We start from the raw sequence: 24,236 nt of genomic DNA on the forward strand, positions 1-24,236 counted from the left end.
AACTGCACTCCACTGACTGCATTAAATTTAATGGCCTTTCAAATGTTTTACATGTAAACTGGGTGAGAGCAGCGGGTTGAGTGCAGTTCTGTGGAAGAAAAACTGTAGATCTAAAACAACCCCATGGATGTACATCAATGTAACTATCTGAGTATAATGTAGTAGTTAACACACCCCTGAAGGCCCATGATCCAGCAAGGATCCATTGGTCTGCACTTTTCAATAGTCAAGAATCTTAAACTAGGTCTAACTGTGCAATGCGAGTAAGAACCATCAGTGAATCAATGACTGGAGCTATAATCACACTTGCCAGGTCTGTACTCAATAAAGTATAAAAAGCAGTTTTATACATTACACCTTTTAACATTTTTTTAAAAAATTCACTAAACCTTTACTTTTGATTTTGCTTTTCCCTCTTCTCCAATCTTCACACAAGCGAATCATCATCCCTAACCCAGAAACATCTGAGACTGAGACCTCAGCACAGGCCTGTTATTCTACCCAATCTTCCCCCGGAAGATTACGATGTCATCATTCTAAATTTCAAGAGTTAGTAAAATTGCAGACATTTCTTAAATTCAGCCTTAATTTGGAAGCTGTTTTCTGCAGCTCTTAAAAAGAAACGCCTTCCGAACAATGACTGAATTCAAGAGTTTTCTACAATTCTGTAGATTCTTAAGGTTTATGACAAAATTGTCTTACTGGCTAAGACTAGGAGAAATTTCAGGCCACGTGTGGGGAATGGCAGACCCACATACTGTACTGCCGAGTGAGGCGGTGCACTGGTTTGTCAGTGCACAGTGACACCAGACTGACCCGAGTCAGCAAATATTTCAAAGCAGTTCTGATCCATAGCCAACTCTAAAACAAGACTCAACCTAGCCACAACACACACTACTGTAGAAGAACACGGAATAAAATTGAACTCATCAATCAGATGGATTGCTGGATCTGCACATAAACAACTACTCAACTTGACTATTTGACTCTCAAATATGTAATCCATTCCACATATTCACTACTGCACGCAAATTGATAAATCTGAACTGTCTGTTCACTTTCCTTCCAGTGAGTTTGAGTCTCTGTTCCCTGGCTCCAGGTTTTTTGACTATGTTAAAAAAATTATTTGGGATCAATGTGTTTTTTTTAAGAATACTTATCAACTACAAGTTTCTGTCATTTTTCTTGTTAGCATTTTGATACGATCCATTTTTAACAAAAAGCAAAGGTCATTTACCAACACACGTTTCACTTGTAGGGCTGAGATGGAAACCTTTGGTACATTCACATCTATAGGAGCCATCAGTATTCACACAAGTGCCGCCGTAGCATTTGGTACGAGCTGCACATTCATCAAAATCTGCAAAATATAGACACTTCACACATGAAATACAGTCTACTCCTACAAAACCCAAGGCTGCAGAGATTGAACAGCTGAAAGTGATACCTACTTAAAGTTTAGGGGGTGGAGGCTGGGGGTGGGAGGAGGAATTAAAACAAAGAGAGATTTGATTCTTTTTGGAAATACAAAAATCTAGCTTTAAAGTTAAGACTGAATTCAACAATTGCCTAATTCCGGAAGCTGTAAAATTTGCCGAATAGAGTAAATAGACCCAAGGGGAATACTGAATCCACTTCTGTGGAGTCCTGTAGCTTAGTGGTTAGAGCACTCCCCTCGCAAGCAAGAGGATCTGGGTTTGATTCCTGGGCAGAGCGAAACATTGGACAAGTTTCCTTACTCCATACACCTCTGTTCATCTAGCAGGAAGTAGGAATCAAGGTGTTAGTCAATTGTCGATTGCTTTTCCGGGGGTAATAGTCCCTTCAAAAAATAATAATAATTTGGTCATTCAATCCACGACTGTTTGTGGGACACCGCTGGGCGCAATTGGCTGCCCTGTTTCACCCACAAAAGATACAGTCAATTCACTTTACAGTATATTCTATGAAGCGCCTTGGGTCGTCCTTCCGACATGAAAGGCGCTAAACAAATGTAATTTTATAATGTATTATTATCATTGGAGTACTTACTGTCACATTAAAGCTCTGCTTCAAATGTGCTCCACATCCAAGAGTAATTACTATACACCCGCCACCCCATTCCCCAAACATAAATAGCCTGATCAAGGCTACTTCTGTACAAACTGGCTCAATAACCATTCACAACATACTCCTTCACCCATACGCTCAGGCATCTTTGAGAAGTGCATACGTCTGCCTTGCAAGTTCCATGCAAATATCTTTTAATAAGTTAAGATTATAGTTCTAAAATGGCTTCATGTGGATTACAATGACAGTAATAGCCCCACTTACCCAAGACACTTTTGGGGTTTATCAGGTTTTTTGATCTTTAGATGAAAATCATAGGACTGACTTAATGCCTTAAGACTCTGCACAATGACATTACTGCCGTACTGTGCTTCAGTGAGATAACCCTCGGGTTCTTTCATAAGTACATTCGTACCGGGTACAAAAATGCTTTAAATCTACAGCCAACTAAATGAGCTTTGTGCTTTTTTAAGCAAGCAAATGTTCTTGGCTAAACTTTACTCTATTATATCCAAGGTAGTTTCCATTCACACATGCACGCACACACAATAGCCACATTCAGATTCACCATGAATACCCAGAAATATACACGGATGCACACATAAATATACAAATGCATACATATACACAGATGTGCACACACAGACAGACTCACACAAACATAAATGCACATATACATCCACACGACTGGACATAAAAGCGCACACATAAGAATGGACAACCCCCCCACAGACACACACACATATCAAATATGCATAACAGGCACAGAAACATGCATGAATGCATACGTACGCAAAAGACAAAAGGAAAGAACTTGCCTATCATTAGCTAATGAACCACATCATACAATCATTTAGTGTAAGATATAGAAAATGGACCTGTCACAACCCTTTCAATCATCAGCCTGGATCATTATATCTGCTTCATGTCTAATTGTTGGTTAGCATTTTTACTTCAAAAAGGCAGGAACACTTGCAAAAAAAATGATATGATTGGACAATAAAACATATTTGATCCCTACAAATATATTTGATCAGATTGCAAGTGTTTGCGAAGTGTTGAGCTGAATAATCCGTTAGGTCAAATACTGTTCAAAAGGAACCTATGGGGGATAGTTGTACACCAAATATTTTTCCCTGTCTAGACAGGCAGCTCTTGGACTGTTGAAAGGTTTCCTTTACTGCCAGAAAGGGCATTTGTCACAATAATTGGCTAAGGAAACAAAAGATGATGGGCTAACATTCTGACAAGATAGACTGACATTTCGGGTATAGAACACCACATGTTTAAGTTAACATGATTCACCAGGGGAAAAAATAGATCAGAATTTACTGGATGTTTGAGAAAAGCAAAACTCTACAAATGCTTGCACTTGTGTTTGGTTACAATCTGAAACATGAATGGAATAATACCTACAAAGTTAGTCAATTGCATGGATCTTTAGTATTTGCGAAGGAAGAAAGTTCACTTTTTATTTTATAAAGCAGTCCCTTATAAGGTTGGGAGGGTGTCCTGTAAACCTGTAGTTGTCTTTGGCTCATGGACCAGCCAGCTTCCTGCTTGCTAAGAGATGGCTGATTTCCCGGTTGGCTGATGCTGGTTACAGCAGGCTGCCCATACACCTACATGATGCTAACATCACTGTGCTAAGGAGTGATGTGAATGCCAGCTCTTGCACATAGGCACATGGGTGACCCGCAGGAAGTGACACGACAACCCAGACGTCTAGCATTTTTACGTGTTTCATTTTAAAGTGCAATCTGAGCCATTAACCCACATTACAACAAGGTTGTCCTGAGCTTTAAAGGCTCTTTCCTTTTGTGCTGTATATCTGACTTGATTTCTAGGTTTAGTTTTACTAAAAAAGTGGCCCAAAATGTCACTTAGTCTTTGCCTGTAAGACAATTTATCTTAAAATTGAAGATTGTGCAGAATCGGTAACTTTAGTTTTTATTTGGAGTGAGTGTCCTGGGCCTTCCCACCTTTTTTAAAAAACCACCTACCAAATTGCCAGTACCTTGCCCAAGTGCCCATTCTTTATGTGAGAAACATCCACAGCTTTGCTCCACCCTACCTCTGTAAAACCCTACCAACCTGCCCTCTCCCTCCAATCAGCAGGCACTGGTCTGCACCCAGCACCCCCCACCCCCACCTTCAGTCTTTCTGTCCCCACTATCTGGAACTCCCAATCAGAAGTCCCTTCACCTTGCCCCTTCCCTCATCTCCTTCAACATCTGCCTCAAGACCTTCCTCTTTGTCTTCACATTCGGGCCTCCTCCAACCCCCCTCACGCCCTATCCCTCCCGAATCTAATTCCCAACTCAGGTGCAACCTGGAGCAGCATCCTTCTACAATGATCAGGAGTGGTTGATGCTAACTTTCGCGAGCCTGGGAACACTGAGATGTCTATTATCAAACCTGGGATCTTTTCTGATCTGTATGGCTCAATACCACATTATGTGGTTCAATTTCCTAGTTAGCCATTGGGAAAGCACCATTGCAATACTCTAGTCGTATCAGGCTATCTAGTCGTTGTGTGCATTAACGCACACGTCAATGGTAGAAGGCACAAAGCAGCATAATTTAACTGAGGAAAAATTGGATAGCATTCCTTTCCACTTACAATAGGAGCCTATTCTTTATAGTGGAAAAATCACAGAGTAAAGCTTACAGCTTTAATGCACATAACTGACGGTAACATTTAGAACCTTCATAACTGGCGCAATTATAAAAATAGTTTTCATTCTTAATATTAGCCAAAGGGGTATTGGAGGCCCAGCAGCATGATCCTATTTGTAACTTTGAGCAGTGAAGTAAAAGGAAAACAGATTCCAGCACGGCTAGGCTCCATTCCCGCTTTAATAAGAACACTAAAACAATTGTGCTTCACTCCACCATCTGACCTTTAATTGAGAAAACATTGAGCTTGTCTTCAGTTCATGATGAAGCAAATCTCTAATGCTACATGACCTGTGCAGTTAATTGGCAAACTAAAGCGTGTCTCATTTTTCTTATCCACTTGTACTGGACTGAAATGATTGAGTGGGTATGCTTTAATAAGTGTCGTCAATTACTCATTTGGCACTTGTTTTATCCACTGTTATTTTCCTCTTTCTGATTCCATTGAGTTACTTGTCCCTGGCTCTAACCAACAGCACTCGCGGTCTTGGTGCTAAATTGGTCCACTGGAACCCTTGTGTTTCCCCCTCCTTCCCTCCTCTGCTCAGTACCTAAGACCAACACTGTGCTCTATCATGTGATTTAAATTTACAATTTAATAATGTATGAAATATGAATTAATTGGATATTTGGTAGACAGACCTTCTTCTCTCCCTCCACTACCCCCACTCCCTCCGGCCATTGACAGATAACGGTTTATTGCCAAAGCAGCCATTCTTCATTAAGTGAGTGTTGGTAAAGTATTCAACTGTGTGTGTGGGGGGCACCCACATATGTACAGGTTAATGGAAAGCAAATCAATAAGGAGAAACTCCACCTAGGTCTGGATTTACTTTATTTATATAACATTTCAGTGTCCAGAATTTGGCAATATTTTAAATACAGCCTTCATTTTGAAGCCAGTTTTGTGTAAGCTCTTTTGAGAGAACAACATGTTGTCAAATTCTGGACGCTCTGAAATGCTACATAAATAGAGCAAATCTAAACCATGCTGGAATTTCTACCCATAAGAGAGGAGATCCCTAAGGCATTTTTCCTCTCCCTACAAGAGTTGGTTGATGCTAATTTTAACATACTGACTGAAACCAATTTACCACTTATTAAATGTTAACGTTATGAAAATAAATTAAGTGTTATTTGTTTTCTTTACCAAGGTTTTATTTTAGAATCTATAATTCTATTTTAAAAATAATTTGTTAGCTTGTCCTCACCGAAACCAGGTGACCTCATTGGTGTCTTGTCCTGTACCTTCCTATGAAACTGTATTGTATTAAACTGTACCTGTTGCTGGTCTCACCTTCACATTTCCGTCCATCTGCCGAGACTGCGAATCCCTGTTCACACATGCAATAGAAGGAACCCTCTGTGTTTTGGCATTCCCCATTAGCACAAAGCTCTGACATCAGGCACTCATTCACGTCTGGAAAAGAGCAATGTTTCTTTTTTTTGTGGAAACAACAATAAAAACTGCATTTCTTGTACATTTATAGAAACCGCCAGTTTTTCCTTCTTAAAATGGAGGGACACAGCAAGGAACCTGGAAATGCCTCTTCCAAAATCTCAACATGAGATTACCTTGGTCTCCAGGAAAAAGTCACATTGCAGGAGATGTAATAACTGCTTTTTTTTTTGTTTGTTGAAGGTTACTATTGTTATTGGCACTAACATTCAATTATTCATTTGGCATTAGTTTTTGAAGCTTGTTACCCTCTAATTGTTTCCGTGTTATTTTCCCCTTTCTGATTCTATTGAGTTACCTACACTCTGGCTCTAACCTACAGCCCTCGAGACCCTGGCAATAAACTGATTGGTGCTCCACTCCTCCCCTCCTGATGGAAAATTTGGAATGTTTCAATACCGATTTGATCTATGAGGTCATTTTCTACTTTGTTTTTCTCCTTTTGGCATTCATTGTCAGTACCAAATACAGAACAAGTTTCTTTCTAACATTAGGTAAAATACACACTGTTTGATAACCATTCTGCTGTGATCATTATCACTGGATTAAAAACTATCAAATGGTTTATTGACTTCCAATAATATTCTAGGTTTCCTGTGACAATGTGATGGTTGGAGTCCATAAAATCCCAATCAGTGCAATAATAGGACCCAATCGGATTGGATTGGGATTACCTCTAATACACTCCACAATGGACCTCCAGAGCTGGTATGTAAAGGAGCCATTCAACCCATAAATCTGGGTGGATTTAACCCCAGGTACCAGAAGAGAAACAGCTTGGTTGCTATTCACTATGCCACCTTATTGCCCTATTTAAGATCACTGTCAGTGCTCTGTGTAATGAAAACACACAATGGAGATTTTTTGGAATGATTACAAACTCTCAATACCTTTCCCCAAGTAATTATTTTAGTCAATTCTACACATATTTGTAATTTTACGGTGAAACAAATTAAATATCTGATGCAAACAAAATAGCTTGGAAACAAAATTGTGCATTAACAACTCTGTGTGCATTCAAGCAACAGTCAAACAGAGCTTTGGTTACAATTTTAATTTGGAAACAGTTGTTTCACTTCACCATCTGACCAATAATTGACAAAATATTGAGGCTTCTCAAAATCATAATGACATCTGATTAAATGCTCGTCTCCAGTAGCTTTTTAATAGTTCAGTGACAGAGTGTGTAAATATTCCACTATTCCACCCCATAGTAGATGGAGATTCAATCCTCGTATTTCCAATCTAAGGCACCTTGCTGTGGGCTGATACTACATTTGAGAGGAAGAAGGAATATCAGTGGATCGATCTTCAAGCCCATGTTGACCAGCTTCCAGTTCAGATTGATACTGGCTGAAACCAGAGAAATGACCAGGAGATGGGAATAGTGCCCAGAATGTGCCCAGAAATTTCCCACAGCAATGAGACATTTACTGACAAATGTAAATTACCACAAGATACCACAACAGTAAGCGAAAGCACCCAGCTTCAAGAAAATAACGTGTTCAATGTGATTTCCACAGCTGTAACCTACCTTCACACCTTACATCATGCACCAGTTGGAAGCCACTTGGACATACGCACATAAAGGAGCCTTCTGTGTTCATGCACAAACCTCCCTGACAGGCGTCTCCATCTTCTTGGCACTCGTCAATGTCTGCAATCATACAGCAAATGATTTCAGAAACCTGTCAACTCTTTGATAAACCTGATACACTTTATTGCTCCCTCACTAACAGGGGACTGCTTTCAGAGAAAAAAATGCTTCTTGTGCAACAGATTCCTTTATGTCTGGTTGCCAAAGTCATGCTAATAAAGAGAACCTACTGCAATGAGTAGGGCTAAGTGATTCTGCATCTCTGACAACAGTATACCATTGTAAGTGAATAGTGTTAACCAAAATAACTTGCCCCCCATTCTCGGAGTAAACACGAATGAGCTGGATTATCGCTCTGTGCAGTCACAGGGTGCAAAATATGAACCTCCAGCTGAAGATGACACATCTACCTTCTGGCTCAGGAGTTGTTTCATGGCTGTATGTTGGATATTGCTGTCCACAATTGTTCACTATCTCCTGACATGAAAAGCGCTAAATCAAATGAGAGTGGAATATTTGCCATTGTACAGGCTTGACAGACCAAATGACAGACTGCTGTTCTCCTCCAATAAAGCACCATGGGTTCCTTAACATCCAATTTGACCTCGCATCCAAAGAATGACACCTCCACTAGTACAACATTCTAGTGTTAAAGTCTAGAATTAGAGTCCAAATCCTGATGGGAGGGGGTGGCTTGAACCCATAATATTCTGATTCAGAAGTGAGCGTGCTACAAATTGAACTGACCTGACACAATTTTATTCGGTAAAGATTCTTAAGAGCCTCAAATTTGGTGAGTTATTCTCCACTTGGAAACATAATGACCTGGGTGTGTGCACTTAAAATGGAATTTTCCAACAAGCAGGGACAGAATAATCCCTACTGTTTAAGAGCAATGTAGGGGAACATTCTCTGTATGTGCCTCAGCCAGCTAGGAAACATCTGTACACTTGCAACACAACTCAAAGTCTTCCCTTTTTGTCTCAAACTTTCTCTCTCTCGCTCTCTTTCTCTCAATCTTTCTTGTTGTGAAAGCTTTGCTTCAAGTCAACTAGGCACAGTTGACTTGCTTTTGCTGGTGAAAGTGAATGAGGATTCCCTGTGTTGTAAATGCAACAAAGATGCATGGGAAAGTAAAACACGTTGACATCTTTTTGGTCAGCTGGATGTCTCACACATGTGAACACGCTCACCATGCTTAAGAATATCCAAACCAGACTGGGAGTGGACATTCCCACTCCTGGAATAGAATGTGTACCCTCTTTCAGTTCAGGTCCAAGGAGACCTTGCTTATCTCCAACTGAGCAGAATAGTCACTGGTTGGTCATTTGACAGGCCATTGTTTGAGCCCTCACGAGGTGGATGACAGGTACAACCTGCAAGCTTCCACATAAGCAGCATATCTCAGCGTCAAATGCTGAGAGCATTTCCACAATTTTCCTGCCTGTAGTTCTGACACACATCCCTACCCATTGAAAGTTGGAGAGGCAGAGTTTGAGCAGCAGGTGCTTAGTTCTATACATACTAATCAAGGTGGTTTGCAAGCCCTGGATGTATGAATGTGTGTTCATGAACTCAGACTCCAAGTAATGCCTTGAAGGTTAGATTCACCATTCAAGTGCCAGAATTCTGGAACACATACAGCCATTCCCCCTCTCCTGAAACAGTAAATCTACCATTGGAGTAGGTTATGTTGTAAAGGCCCATGATGGTGTTTATATTCCCATACAAGCCTACATCCTTCATAATCCTTTCCTCTACATGCCTGTATTCATGTCTCCCTCATGTATGCATCAATTTATCTGGTAGTTTATTGGCTAGGACAATGAGAGGAATTCCCTTCTCTTTCAAATGGTGCCATAGGATCTTTAACATCCACCTAAACAGGTAGATGGACCATGGTTTAAGATCTCATCCGAAGGACAGTATTTTATGAATCAGCACTGAAATGCCATACTCCACAATAGCAACAGTGGTGCTGAAATTTTCAGCCCAACCCACTGTGGTCAGGGTTGGGCTTAAAGACAACTGGCACAGAACCTTATTTAACAACTAGAAAATGTAACGTCCATCAACAGATTCAGGAGAATGTTCCTTAACAGATTCAGGAAAAATTCTACTAGGTTTAGATTTACTCCATTTGTACAGCATTTCAGAGCATCCAGAATTTGGCAAATTCTTAAATGCAGTCTTAATTATGAAGTTGGTTTTCTGTAAGTCCTTTTAAGAACTTACAGAAAACCAGCTTCACAATTCAGTTCTTTTAATAACTTAAAATGGACAACGTGAAATGCTCGATAAATAGAGTAAATCTGGACCCAGGTAGAATTTCTCCCCATCAATGTGTTAACCCACAAAATAGATCGCAAAATACATTGCTTACAAATACACAGTCACTGCACTTCGCAAGAAATCCTGTGAGGTAATTTGAGATGTCTTCCCCACATGTAAGGTGCTATATCAAACGCAAGGATCATTATGACATTTTAACAATTTTGAAAATAAAATGTTTCACAAAAACTTAAATCACTTGTATGAATATATTTCTTCAGTTCTCCCAAAGAGAATTTTACCTTCGCACTGGTCTCCTGTGGTAGTCAAACTGTAGCCGGAGTTACATTCACAGTAAAAGGAAGCCTCTGTATTCTTGCATTGCCCATTGGTACACAGTACAGCATCTTGACACTCATCCACATCTGCACCCAACAGCAAACAATAAATTAATTATCTGTTTTACGAGGCCACAATCTTCAGCCATCAGCAGATAAGGAGCATCTTGAACAAAGTAAGAATTTATAAAAGTATATGAGGATTAATGCTCAGACCTCTGGAACGCCTTGCTTCTATCATCTCCGCCTTGCCCCATCTCTATCTACCATTAAATCTCACTTTAAAACCTACCTGTCCAGCCATGCCTATAATCACCTCCCCCTTCTCCCTTGCTCTGCATCCAACCATGCAACTGTGATGTTTTCCAAGACATTATCCTACTTGAAGAGTACTATATAAATTCAAGTCGTTTTTGTTATCCTGAGCAGCTTAATTCTCTTCCAGCAGTACAGCAAAGTAGAGCAGGAAAATGGGTGGAGACTGAGGAAATCTCTAAACCCATACTTAGAACTCCGATTTCAGCTCTTAACCATGCGACAAGTTGTTGAAAGCTCGTAAGAAAATTATCCCATTAAAATATGGTCCCTTGAAAGCTCTTGGGCCATCCATTCGAAGGCTCATAAACAGTTTCAGGAACAATTTGGTAGAAGAGCCTGGAGCTGATGACTTTGGCCGAGAAATGTGAGGATACAAGAAAAAGGAAAGAAATAGCAAACTTTTGTTTAAAACCAAACCACAAATTTTGAACAACTCGCTTGATCATTTTTATTTTAGGAGCACAAACAAATATTTTGTTGCCCAAGGGTTAACAGGCTCTGTGAATGTTAATCTTGGTGCACTAAGAGTGGTTACCTTCGCACAATTTGCCATCGGTAGATGGCTCGTACCCTCGGTTGCAAGAGCAGATGAAGGTGCCCTCTTGGTTGGAACATCTGCCATTGGCACAAGTCGACCGATCCAAGCACTCATTAATATCTGAGAACAAACAAAGCAAAGTTACAATTTGAAGAGGTCAAAGCAGAAGCCACAGCGGCATGATAAACATCTGTCAATTAATAGCAGATGCGAGAAATACTAATAATCTTTGCATTTTGGCATAGCACTTTCATGTTGGAAGTACCTCCCAAAGATCTTCACAGGATATACTGTCAAATGTAGTGACAATGTATTTTTAGCAGCTCACTTGCACACAACAATGTCCCACAAATAGCTATGGAGTGAATGAACAATTTTATTTGGAGGATTGTTGGCCAGGACACTGGGAGAAACTCCCTTCTCTTTTTAAATAGATTCAGGGGATCTCTAGTGTACACCTGAACAGGCAGACTGGGCCTCGGTTTAACATCTCATTCAAATAACATCTCATCCAAAAGATAGCACCTCCAACTTGAATCTATGCAACATACATTCCATTGGAGTGTCATCTCAGACTATGTGAGTTGAAGTCCCAACGTGGGACTTGAACCCACAACCTTCTGACTCAGAGGCCAGAGTGCTACCAACTGAGCCAGACTGACACTATTGCAAATGAGCAATAAAAACATCCTCTAATTTTTTTCTGTATGTTTTGATTATTGTGGAACACCTGCAGCATCTTTCCGCCTTTATTTCGGTGGAAGAAACCCTGCATGTGACTGGTTATACTTTAGTAATGGGAAACTGAAAGAGATACAATTAAATCCTAATGAACTCCTTACTGTTGGCCAAGATTATGCTTGGGTCAAGGTTTCCATAGACTACAGACAAACAATAATTTGTACTTTTTTTTAACCTCAGGGCATTGAATTGTTTGGCATTAAATCAAAATGCAAATGCCACATTGCTCTCTGCTCTACAAAGAAAAACAAATGTTTAAAAATATGTATTTTGTTCCAAAAATGTAAACCACCTAAAGATTAGACCTTGTTTGGTCAAACAGGAGTCTGACACACGGGAATCCCCTTGTCGTGCTTCAATCTCTCCGGTTTTGGCAAGAACTTGCACAGTTTCTGTTTGTGGGTTCTGCATGCAGTATGCAATCTATCCCCTGGAGGGAGACAAACCCCACTTCCCTGTGCTGGGGTAGCACACATGCAGACTGGCAAAGGCCAAGGCAATAGGAGCCTCAAATGTATAATGAGATTTCAATGGAACAAGTAAAACAGCACAAAGGATCAGACTGAGGCACTGGGAAGTTTTCCCACTTCTTTTCCAGTTAAGATCACCCTACTCTCAAGAGCTTTGGCTCGCAGAGTTATAGGTAGCTGAGTGGGAATATTCCTATCCCTCAATGATTTATGTACCCAGGTAAGCAATGGCTGACAGGTAGCAACTCTGACACAAAATGCAAGTATATTAAGACTGCTACAGAAACCCACAAGCAACCCATTTTCACCCACAAAATAGTCGATTCACTTTACAGTATATTTTGTGAAGCGCTTTGAGACATCTCAAAGCTATATCAAATGCAAGGATTATTATTATAGCTAATGCAAAATACTTCCTGTGCATAGGTTTTCAGTTACAAATGCACAGCCACTACAATTTACATAAAATCCTGTGAAGCACTTTAACATGAAAGGTGCGGTATCAAATGCAAGGATTATTTTATTATTTAGTCTTCTTCATCAATAAAATGATCATTCTGACCCCCATTTAAAGGGGTTCTGCAATAATAACTGAATAAAGGGAAACCCTGTTATAAAATGATTGGCCAGGTCTAATGTCTCCCTGACAGCCCTATAAGTGAGGCGTGGAGAAATGATTGATGTCCTTGTTGCCAGGTTACTGTCAGCATCACTTCCTTCATACATGCTATGTACAGGAAGAACCATTAATGTCAAATCTTGCACATATGTATCAATCGCAGAACCCACCGCTGACATCACTTTCTTCGCCAAGTGGCTTTGGCAGGGCTTATTGCTTTTTGATTGCATTCGTCGTGTGCAGGAAGTAACATTAGCGGCATTTCCTGTGCAAAGTGCACATGCGCACAGGAGATGACAACAGTGGCAATGTGATCCCCGCAGAAGTCGTTCATTTTTTAGCAGGGGAAGCATGAAACAGAAGAAGGGAGCTATTACAGTGTTCATTTGTAATTATAAATTGAACAAGCTACAACTACAATCATTACAAAATTCACAAAACCGTTTGTGGCTGGTGATTCCCAGATGTGCTCTGGTTGATCCTCTGGAACTCTGCTTGATGGCCGATCTCAGTTCCAACTTTAGTGAATTCAGGCTCCAGGCAGATTTCCAAAGGGTTAGATTGGGACACATCTGGGATTCACTATTTAGAAATCATTATTTTTACGAACCTCACAATTTAATTGCCATTGACGCAACAGTCATTTGCATGGCATTTTATTCTGGGAATCTTCGTAAGGTATTTCCACCCTTGCTGTGATGGAGGGTTCAACACCAGGGCTCTGATTTCAATCACAGTTCAGTGGTCTTAAGATGTCTGTATCTGATTAAAATCAGAGCTGAGATAATCCTAGATTCATTCTCCTTTGTGTACTTATGTGTTTTTTTCAACATTATAAAAACATTTTGAGTGCTAATCGTAATGTTCGTCCTCTCAACTGTATATGTATATATGGTTACGTATATGGGCAATCAATTCAGTCTTTTGTTCAATTGAAAGGGTGAATGCTTGCTATGTAATATAGACACCAAAAATGATTTGCAGAGATTATAATAATCCTCGGTTTTGATGTAGCACCTTTCACATTTGGCAGACATCTCAAAGCGCTTCGCAGGATTTACAGTGCAGTCAGCGACTGTGTATTTTGTAGGTGAACTATGCAGCCAATTTGTACACAGCAATGTCCCAGGAAGACCCATGAAGTGAATGACCATTTTTATCTGGAAGATTGTTAGCCAGGAGATCCCTCTCTTTTTGAATAGTGATAGCAGAGTTTACACTGATAATAAAGTGATTTCCTTACTGAAAACATACATGGTCTACTGGTACCACTGTAGGAGCGAAATTTACAAAATTTCAGAGCAAATTTGAATTTATCATATTGAATTTGCTGTGAAATGTCACACGTTTATGTAAATGGAGGCTGATGAACAAACCACCAAAATACTGCCTGGCAAGGGGAATTTAAATAATAATAAATCAATAATCCTTGCATTTGATATATCACTTTATCACATCATCAACAACAACAACAACAAGATTCCATTTATAAAGCGCCTTTCACGTCAGGAGGACGTCCCAAGGCGTCATCGAGTCTCAAAGGGCTTCACAGGATATATTGTAAAATGGAATGAAAGTGTACTTTGTGGGTAAAATGCGCTTGTTGCACACAGCAATATCCCACAAACAGCCATAGAATGGGTGACCAATTTTATTTGGGGAATCATTGGCCAGGACACCGAGAGAGAAACTCCCTTCTCTATCGAAGTAGTGTCATTGGATGTTTAACGTCCACCTGAACAGTCAGACAGGATCTTGGTTTAATATCTCATCTTAAGGATTCCTTCAAACACTTGAAATTTCCCTTTTAAATAGTGCAGTTCTTTATTAACTAACAGCTTGATGGACAGCAACTGAGGAATTCTGCCAAATGGAGGCTGAAGGATATTAATAAAGAGCAGATCACACAATCACCTTATTAAGGACATTTTTTGGACATGAACCGGGGTAAATGAAATGTTATTTCAGTATTACAATAAGATGACAGATTGACATGTTCCATTTTATAGGTAGCTTTTGGTTCCTAAAAGAGACGGTAAAGGGTTTCTGATCCACTGTTTGAAGTAGAACAAAGAATTGCTATAAAAGCACTTCTTAAGAAGTAGAAGTAGTAGAGTCCTTATAGAAGACTCAGAGCAAAGGGAATCCACATAAAAGCATATTGTACATTGTGGGAGCCAAATATTTAGTGCTCGTACATTGGTGAAATTTCACATCTTGAACAGTCAAAAATAAATCCCAGTAATCATGCATTGCTCTTTTGTAATTCCACGAACACTTTGAAATGTTTTCAGCAAGGAAGGAGCAAATTGGTCCCAAAAGCCAAAGTAAATATTGGCTTCTGGTTAGTCCAGACACTTAGCAGCAGAACTAGAAGACCTCAAGGCATTAATTCACAGATCAGGAACCGTCACAATAAAAGCGGGCTCGCGTTTATCAAGGAGGACGGATGTATTTTATGGTACGACTCGTGGGATTAAATGAAAGTTTCTGGAGAAGAGAAAGCAATTTGATATTCTGTCTGAATAAATAAAATTAAGTACAGACTATTACATAACAAAATGGATCCTTTCAAGGGAAGTGGTTGGCACCACAGGACTCGGTCAATTTCACCAAACACAGGTATTCAGAGTTTATTGAGTTTAACACATTTTTTTACTGCTTTGCCCGCAGCAGGATATAATAATAATACTTGATTTGTTATAGCGCCTTTCAAAGCTGGAGGATGCCCCCAAAGTGCCTCAAAAGATTGACTGTGAAGTGGATGACTGTGTATTTGTAGGTGAACTCTATCAGATGTCTATCGGATTTAAATTACTCCACATTTCATCATATTTTTGTGTGTCTGCTTAGGTGGAAACCCATCATCATGCTTAAGAATATCCAAACCAAGAGTTGTGTCATTCAATATTTACAAATTAATCTTCCGATGCACCCCCTCCCCCCCATTCCCTCCTCATACAATCCAATATAAGTCAGCATCTTCATCCTCACATTAAATCCTTCCACGGCCTTGCCCATCTTATCTCTGCGACCTCCTGCAACTCTACTTACCACCCTGGCCTTCCCTTCATCAGCGAAGAACAGTCTGTTTCATGTCCCCCACCCAGCCCACCACACCATCAGCCATTCTGCTCCTACTCTCTGGAACTCCACCCCAGAGTCCCTCTGCCTCGACCCTCTCACCCCACCTTTCAAGCCTGTCTTCAGACCTTTCTTTTGGACCATTCTTTCGTCACCTCTTATTCCCCCCACCCTTTTCTCCCTCCAACCCCAACTTGTAGGCAAAAGCAACAGCCAATTTGCACACAGCAATACCCCATAAACAGCCATGAAATGAATGACTAATTTTATAGGGTGAGTATTGGCCAGGTCATCAGGAGAAACTACCTTCTCGATTCAAATAGGGCCATGGGATTTGTAACATCCAACTGGTCAGTTAGACAGGACCTCAGTTTAACAGTTTTAATCTCATCCAGGTTCAGAATCCCCTTGTGGAGCTTGAACCCACAGCCTTCTGATTCAGAGGCAACTCAGTTACCAACTGAGCCAGGCTGAGACACATTGTCAATTCCATCTCATTATTCAATGATATTTCTCTGCCTTCCCTCGCACTTTGATCTATTTACTTCAACACAGGAAACACAACAAAAACAGGAAAGCTCAACAAAATCAGGCAAACAAGCTGAAAAAGCGTTTTTATATTTAACAGCAACTATCCACATTTTTTCCGTTTTATTAAAAAAAAATTAACCAGATATCTAATTTAACCAGACCTTGGATTTGTAGTCTGTCCAATATTAGAAAGAATGATGGCAATTACTGTCTGGAACTTGCTCTAAAAACAAATTCTTCGGATATTAAAAGCAGGTAATAAGTACAGGATAATAGACATCTGGCAGCGAGTTACAAGACAGTACTTCAACAACACTGATCACATCGACAGACCCACCCTCTCCACCGCATGCCCCCCTCCCACCCCCGCACCCCCATCAGTCTGAATTACTTCCTTAAACTTAGAGCCAGATGTCTATTCCTCTTTACATAACTAACAGTTTAGACTCGATATAAAACCAAGTTTCTAATCGTTTTGTAGGGATGCATAGTACAATGGTACAAGGTGGTGCCCACAAAATACAGTCAATTTACTTTACAGAATATTCTGTAAAGCCCTTTCAGACACCTCAACAGGGTGATAAGGCGCTATATTAAATGCAAGGATTATTACTATTATTAGTGCAATGATATTAGGAGCAACAGTGACACAGGCCTCACCATGCACGATAGCAATTGTAAGGTGTAAAACATGGTCATTTCACATAGAGTTTTTTAAATGGGGACTCCGAGTGGGGTCTCTTGCCTTCTAACCAGAAGGCCTTGAACAGACATTCACAACACATCAGTTCTCTTTTAATAAACTCCACTCTGAAAGTAGATCAAGTCAGAGCAGAGTTCCCACTAGTCAATGCAAAGTACTTTGAGATTCCTTAATTAAATATATATATACACTTAATACAAAGCAATTCATATGCAATATATTAAGGAAAAGTATATTGTTCCATACTGTGGAAAAATAATCCACACACTGTAAGTACTATATTGGGATGAAGCTCTGCATCTCAAAGTTTAGTACATTTTAGTGATATTCACTTCTAGCTTAGCTCCTCAGTGTGCTACATACCCCCACACAGAGCACTGCACTGTGGGGTGTCTGTAGCACACTGAGGAGCTTAATTCCCGTTCAGCATTACCGTAATGGTAAATCCCACTGTCAGCCAATCCTGCCAAAGGAGTGCACAATTTGTACCCATGTATCTTTATTCTGACATTTGACAAGATTTTATAGATACTAGTTACAGGAAAGAACAACTTTTATTTAAAAATTCCAAGTAAAAGTGATTCTGAATTCTAGGTATGAGGAGCAGTCTGCATTCTGACTGCAGTACATACCTACACATTGGCCATTTCTGCTTTTGTATCCATCTGGGCAAGGCATGCACTCATAAGTGCCAGGACTGTTAATGCACGTTCCAGACGGACATATGTTTGAATTCTGGCATTCATCAATGTCTGTGAATTTAAAAAGGGCATATTTAAAACCTAGCCAACAATCAAAAGAAATTTCAAGTTTAGTTTTATGGCTGCAAATAACTAAAAAAATGGGTTGACATTTTCTTTGGAGAAGACAACATAGCTTTTTCCTAGCTGTTCAAGTTTGCTGTTTCAATGCTCAGAAAACAAACCAGAATTTAAAATGTATAACATTATTCCCCTACAAAAAGCATAATCTTTGGCAACAATTTCCAGTGATCATGTGAGATAGGCTCAAGTGTTTAAGCGTAATACATACAATCACACAGAATTACTGATTGTTTGGGGCTGACATTAGATGGTCAATATCACAATGCAGGCAGTGAGGACTGTCCTGTGCAATGAGCCAGAGCTGTCTGAACTTTGACCCGCACTCCTTTTATTTTCCAGAGGCCCAGCTATATAAGCTTGTGATTGATTCATCACTCAGTTGATATAAAGGATGGAATGTATTCAGCAAACTGGGCACAGGATTCATTTGAAACAAGCCCATTCTTTGACAATTAACAAAGTGTTTCCTTTTGGGTTTTCAAGGGCAGCAGGAGATGAGAGGATAATTTAGTTCCTTAATAATGACAGGGTGTGAGTATCTGGGGATGGGCTTCACACAACCACTGCAGTGTTTGTTTTGGCACCAGAATCTCCCCACACACTTGTGCTTTTGATTTCATAACTGGTGTTGGATTACTTGCACGTATATTGTTTTTCCTAATTTTCTCCTCTTCTCTCCCTCCTCTCCTCAAAACCATGACTCATGCTGGGATACAATCCTGCAGGTGCCCACCAGCACCTCGCCCAAGCGGCCGGCCATTCTTCTTGAGTGGACCTGGACAGTGATAGCCAGCATACAATGGGTCAGCAGGCAGCATGGTAGCCGAGCCTTATCCTGGCCCTGTACAGATACTATCCACCAGAGGGTTCTGGAACGCAATCAGGAGCAGGAACTTTGGCTGATTCCCCCCGCCCCGCCACCGGGTCATCAAGTACTATTGTAGGTTCATATCTGCTGCCCTGGCTGAGATTAGCATAAACTGGGATGCAAATCTGGGATTGCCTTGTCTTTAAGACCCAGTGCTTTTACTCACTAGACTATCCGGGGAGAAAAATTCACTACTTTAGGCGTAAGATACGTATAAATGAGAAGGTTGAAATAAAGCTGAATGAAGACTCACCTATGCACTGGCCTCCGTCCATCCTATATCCAGCATCACAGTACTCACACTTGTAGGAGCCCAACATGTTGATGCAAAGTCCTTCTCCACAGATGATGGGCGTCAGGCACTCATCAATATCTTGGAAAGACATGAGGATTGATTGACATTTCTGGATTGTGCTAAAACACTGTTCTGTCTGTAAGCCTATCATCTGAGTGCTCAGACAATATTTAGTACCTATGGGTAAATTACACCTGCGTCTAGATTTTGGATGGTCTAGTGCAACCAGATTTTGGCAAATTCTGAAACGGACTCTCAATTTCAAAGTTTTTTTTAAGAACTATAGGAAACTGAGGTTAAGTTAAATTATGAATTCAACAATTTACCAAATTCTGGATGCCTTGAAATGCTGCATAAATTGAGGTAGATCAAGACCCAGGTGGAATTCCTTCCCAGTGATTCCTAGATGTGTTGGTTTCTGCTGGGATGTGCATGGTGTGTGAGCAGAGTTGGGCCAGGCTGGAGTTCCTCCTCTCCTTTAAGAGGGGCTGACCTTTCTTATCTAGACTCATACAGGTGTTAGGAGCTGTTAGAAATACAGAAGTAACTTCTGAAAAACGTACACTGAGCAAAACAAATTCCCAACATCAGTTAGCTTTTGACACATTTCTACCACTTTTCCTCAATTAAATCAGGTTTTACTGGTAGAAGAGTCTATGACTGGAAGGTTTAGAGATATTGGAATCTTCGTTGATGTTAAATCGCCCAATGAGATCCACCTGTCAAGGAATTCAAAGTAGTTGAGAACATTACCGAAGCATTGGTTTCCTCCATCTGACATGTAGCCTTGGTGACAAATGCATCGGAAGCTGCCCACAGTGTTCTCACAGAACGCGTTGGTACATGGTTTTGGGGTCACTGCACATTCATCCAGGTCTGGAAAACGCATTCACCCACATATTCATTAGAACAGGTCAAACCATCAATTACCCCAGCCTTGAATAACAGCAACCGTGTAATTGGGGTAAAGTTAGAATTTGATATTCATCACAGTGAACGTAAATGACATAATAATAATCCTTACACTTGATACAGCATCTTTCAAATCAACAACAACAGCTTAGATTTATATAGCATCCTCCACGCCAGAAGTCGTCTCAGAGCGCTTCACAATAATGGATCCCGGGGCTGAGCCAGTAGGAGGGGGAGGAAGGTGACCAAAGGCGCGGTTGAAAAGAAAGGTCTTTAGCTGAGAACATCTCAGGAGAAATCAGGAGAATATCTCAAAGAGTTTCACAGGATATACTGTAAAGTGTAGTATCTGTGTGTTTTGTAGACGAATGCGGCAGCCAATTTACACACAGCAATGTTCCATAAACAACCATAAAGTGGAAGATCAATTTTATCTGGGGGATTGTGTTGACCAGGGCACCAGGGGACACTCCCTTCGCAAGTAACTGCTGCCAAATATAGTGGCTGTGAGTCTGTTCGCAAAAGAGTGGGAAGAAAAATTGATGGCCTCCTGATGAATAGCCAGAAATGCAATGGTCCAGATTTGTGGGCCGCTGACCGCACCCCCCCACTCCCCATGACATAGTAACATGATGCTGCATCACACCAAAATAGGTAACCTGTGGAATTTCATGTGCAGTTTAATGGCATATGTCTTAATTTTCTCACCAAATTCCTTTACGCTATCAGCACTCCAAGTCACTATCCTCCGTAAAGGGCGCAATATAAGTGCAAGTTGTTGTTACTTTCACAATACAGAATTTTGGCCCTCATCTCTTTTTCCAGCTGCTTGTCTTGAATGCAGGAGATTTGAATGGATAAACGGGCCATTGTATTCTGGCTATTCAATTAGGAAATCATTGTGTGTATGGACTGTTTGATCTGGGTTCTGTGACCTGATGGGATTCTTGTATAGCAGAACCATCAAATGAATAAATTATACCTTTCCTCACTCTTGTGGACCTCTCAGCCAAACATGTCTTTCCTTTATCATTCAGTGAGGCAACCTAATGCCCAACTACACTTCATATCTACCAGCTATGTTATGCAGTTGGACTCCATTGTAACACAGTGGTTTGGGACCGTAAAATCAACGCCCACATTACAGCTTTCCTCCGACCTGTTACAGAGCAGCTGATAATGCTGCTGGTGGTAGAAAGCCAGATGACTAGACAGCAACAACCACATTTGCGAGTGTTTCCAGCACCAGCAAGAGGAGTTCTCCTGTGCTTCATGTGTAGAAAGCAAGCCAGTCAGCCCTGAGCTACATATTTCATGTAGCTATGTAGCAAAAGGGTCGGACTGTACCTCACAAAAGTCTAAGAAAATATAAACTGATAAAAGGCCATTTAACCAATCAAACCTCCTCCTTCCTGAGACCAGGACAATTTGACCTGTCAGGCAGTTTGCCATGTTATCTCCTGGGATCACATTCTCAGGTAATGAAGCAAAAATGTTATCCGGAGTGTTATTCCAACCTCACATCTTCACGTATTAAACTCTGACCTTCTTTCCCTCCTACCCGCCCACATACAACAAAGTCTCCTCCAGCTTTCTCACTTCCCACCTGACAGCACAAGGAAATGCATTATCCCATGGGGAAATTGTTCATGTCAACCTGCACCTGTTCCTATATTCCCCAGTTCTCTTCTGAAGCTCTTTACCTTGGCCCTTCGCTTCGAACACTTAAATGACACAGTTCAAAGCAAATGCCATTTCATAATACAAAAGGCTGCAAAATGTTAAGCCTCACCGATACATCTTGTCTCCCGAGTGCTGAGACTATAGCCAGAGTCACAGTTACACGTGTAGCCCTCTGGCAGATTGATGCACCGGCCTGGTCCACAGATTCTAGGATTGACTGAACACTCGTTGATCTCTGGGAATGAAAGATAATCAATTGAAACATAAACGAATGGTCAGAGATCCACATGTCTGTCTGTCACTATCCCTCCACGGGGTTTTCATCAATACAATAAATTGTTCCATGGTAAAAAGGATTTTTTTTTAAAAAATGATTTATTCAGTAACTATCAACCCGTTATGCTTTCAATGATATTGTTCATTCTTGCTTAATATTATACCTTAGGAAAATTGGAAACGCTGTTTCATCAATTATCACATGTCTTACAAGTTTCATTTCCATGTTCATCCATAAAGGAGACAGCACCAAGGCAATCAGTGACATATTTGGTCTAACACTGATCTCTAAACTAGCAATGTTTTCATCACAACTTAATAACAAATATATAATGTGACAGTGATCAGTGTAAGGTAGACCCTAACGACACTGGATCTAGAACTTCGGGTTATTTCACACATGCAATAATAACTTGCATTTATATATAACACCTTTTCATGTACAAAAACATCTGAAAAAGCTTCACATGGATGGAGTGGGACCCGAGGAGTATTTTTCATTCTAATAGTACTATTGCTGCCTCACCATTGCTTTGTTAGGATCAGTAAACATGCTGTCAACATTTGCACATGCAGTTGTTGATAGCAAGCACTAGGAGGTGATCTAAGACCTGATCTGCAATTGTGTAAGAGAGCAAGGAGAGGATGGCTGTTGCACTTGTGTGGATTGCTGTCTCCTTGGCTTGTGAACACAAAACATGTGAACAATAAACTAAAAATGCAGGTATATGGTGTTCTTTTTAAACTGAGATGGAATAAAACTGAAACATAATGCAATTCCAACTTCTGCTACAATGAAGCACACATAACACATAAGAGTCCATGTTGCATTACCACTGATCTTCTACAGTAGTCAAACCAACAACAACAACATTACATTTGTATTGCGCCTTTCATGTCAGGAGGACGTCCCAAGGCACTGGACAGAGTACAGCATTTCAGACCCGAGCTGGGGTCGGCGGGGGGGAAAGGGGGGTGGGGAAGGGGGTTGGCCGATGGCATGGTCGAAGAGGAGAATCTTGAGGCGGGACTTGAAGGAGGCTAAGGAGGGGGCGAGGCAGAGTGACTGGGGAATGGAATTCCAGAGGTTGGGGGCAGAGTGGCTGAAGGCTCTCCTGCCAATGGTGGGAAAAATTTAGTCTTAGATTTAAACCAACTCTAATATAATCATGTGCCCACTGAATTCCCACTGTAAAATTTTAAGGAAATGATCAGTATTCCAACAATTGCCCATATGACAATATATTTCAATATATATACATTATTAATAATAAAAAATACATATGTTACTACATAAGAATATCACAGAATCTTAAACTGGGTTGTGTTTAAAGGGAATTACGATAAAGGCACATTCCAATCTAGTGGGGTAAAATTGAGCTGTATTAAGACGGAGTAGGATTACGATTAAAATGGATTAAAATTACAGTGGATTGGATTGAGGTAGATTACAACTGATCTGGAATAAAAGTTGTCATGATTGGTACTAATCAACATTAAGATTAAAGTATTAAGTCCAAGATGCTATAAAATTGTGCAAAATGGCTCAAAACAGAGTTAGATTAAGATTGAGATAGAATAAGATTAAAGGCAGTGATCGGGATTAAGAGTGAAATGGGTTGATTTGAGATGTCAATTTTGAGTCAGTGCTACAGTGGGAACAAGTACACTCAACAGATGAAATTGAAAATGAGCCAAGTTTAATAACCGACCGAAGAATGGCAAGAGCACAAAGGGTAGTAAACGATGCTGTTCTTATCAGAACTACTCTGGGAACTGCTGTGAGGAACAGATGAAATGCTGTTCAGGCTGTTGCACCAATCGGGAGGAATGCAAATAATAGTGCCACCAGTTACTGGCCCACACAAGTTGGCTGAAGCATACACAAGGCTAGAATTTCATGGTAATTACACTCTCCCATGGAAACCCCAGAAATGGAGTGAGGCACAGAGGATATTTTAGAACGAGTGAAAAAGGAACC

General features: G+C 40.4%; 1 protein-coding gene across 5 annotated transcripts in view; it reads right to left on the reverse strand.

Annotated features, from left to right (window-relative positions):
* Positions 1–24,236, reverse strand: part of ltbp1 (latent transforming growth factor beta binding protein 1) — a 204,438-nt gene that overhangs the window by 49,452 nt on the left and 130,750 nt on the right. For 3 of the 5 annotated variants that reach the window (XM_007898450.2, XM_007898448.2, XM_007898452.2), the window contains 9 exons: positions 22,089–22,214; positions 20,138–20,260; positions 19,343–19,462; positions 18,030–18,149; positions 11,247–11,369; positions 10,358–10,480; positions 7,722–7,844; positions 6,026–6,148; positions 1,238–1,360 (listed from right to left, as the gene is read on the reverse strand). In XM_007898450.2, the coding sequence (XP_007896641.2) occupies positions 1,238–1,360; positions 6,026–6,148; positions 7,722–7,844; positions 10,358–10,480; positions 11,247–11,369; positions 18,030–18,149; positions 19,343–19,462; positions 20,138–20,260; positions 22,089–22,214 (1,104 nt within the window). The remainder of the gene's footprint in view (positions 1–1,237; positions 1,361–6,025; positions 6,149–7,721; positions 7,845–10,357; positions 10,481–11,246; positions 11,370–18,029; positions 18,150–19,342; positions 19,463–20,137; positions 20,261–22,088; positions 22,215–24,236) is intronic. The other 2 variants (XM_007898451.2, XM_007898449.2) reach the window with 1 other exon arrangement.

This window comes from Callorhinchus milii, unplaced genomic scaffold, assembly GCF_018977255.1.
Source record: "Callorhinchus milii isolate IMCB2004 unplaced genomic scaffold, IMCB_Cmil_1.0 Scaffold3, whole genome shotgun sequence".
Lineage (NCBI taxonomy): Eukaryota > Metazoa > Chordata > Chondrichthyes > Chimaeriformes > Callorhinchidae > Callorhinchus > Callorhinchus milii.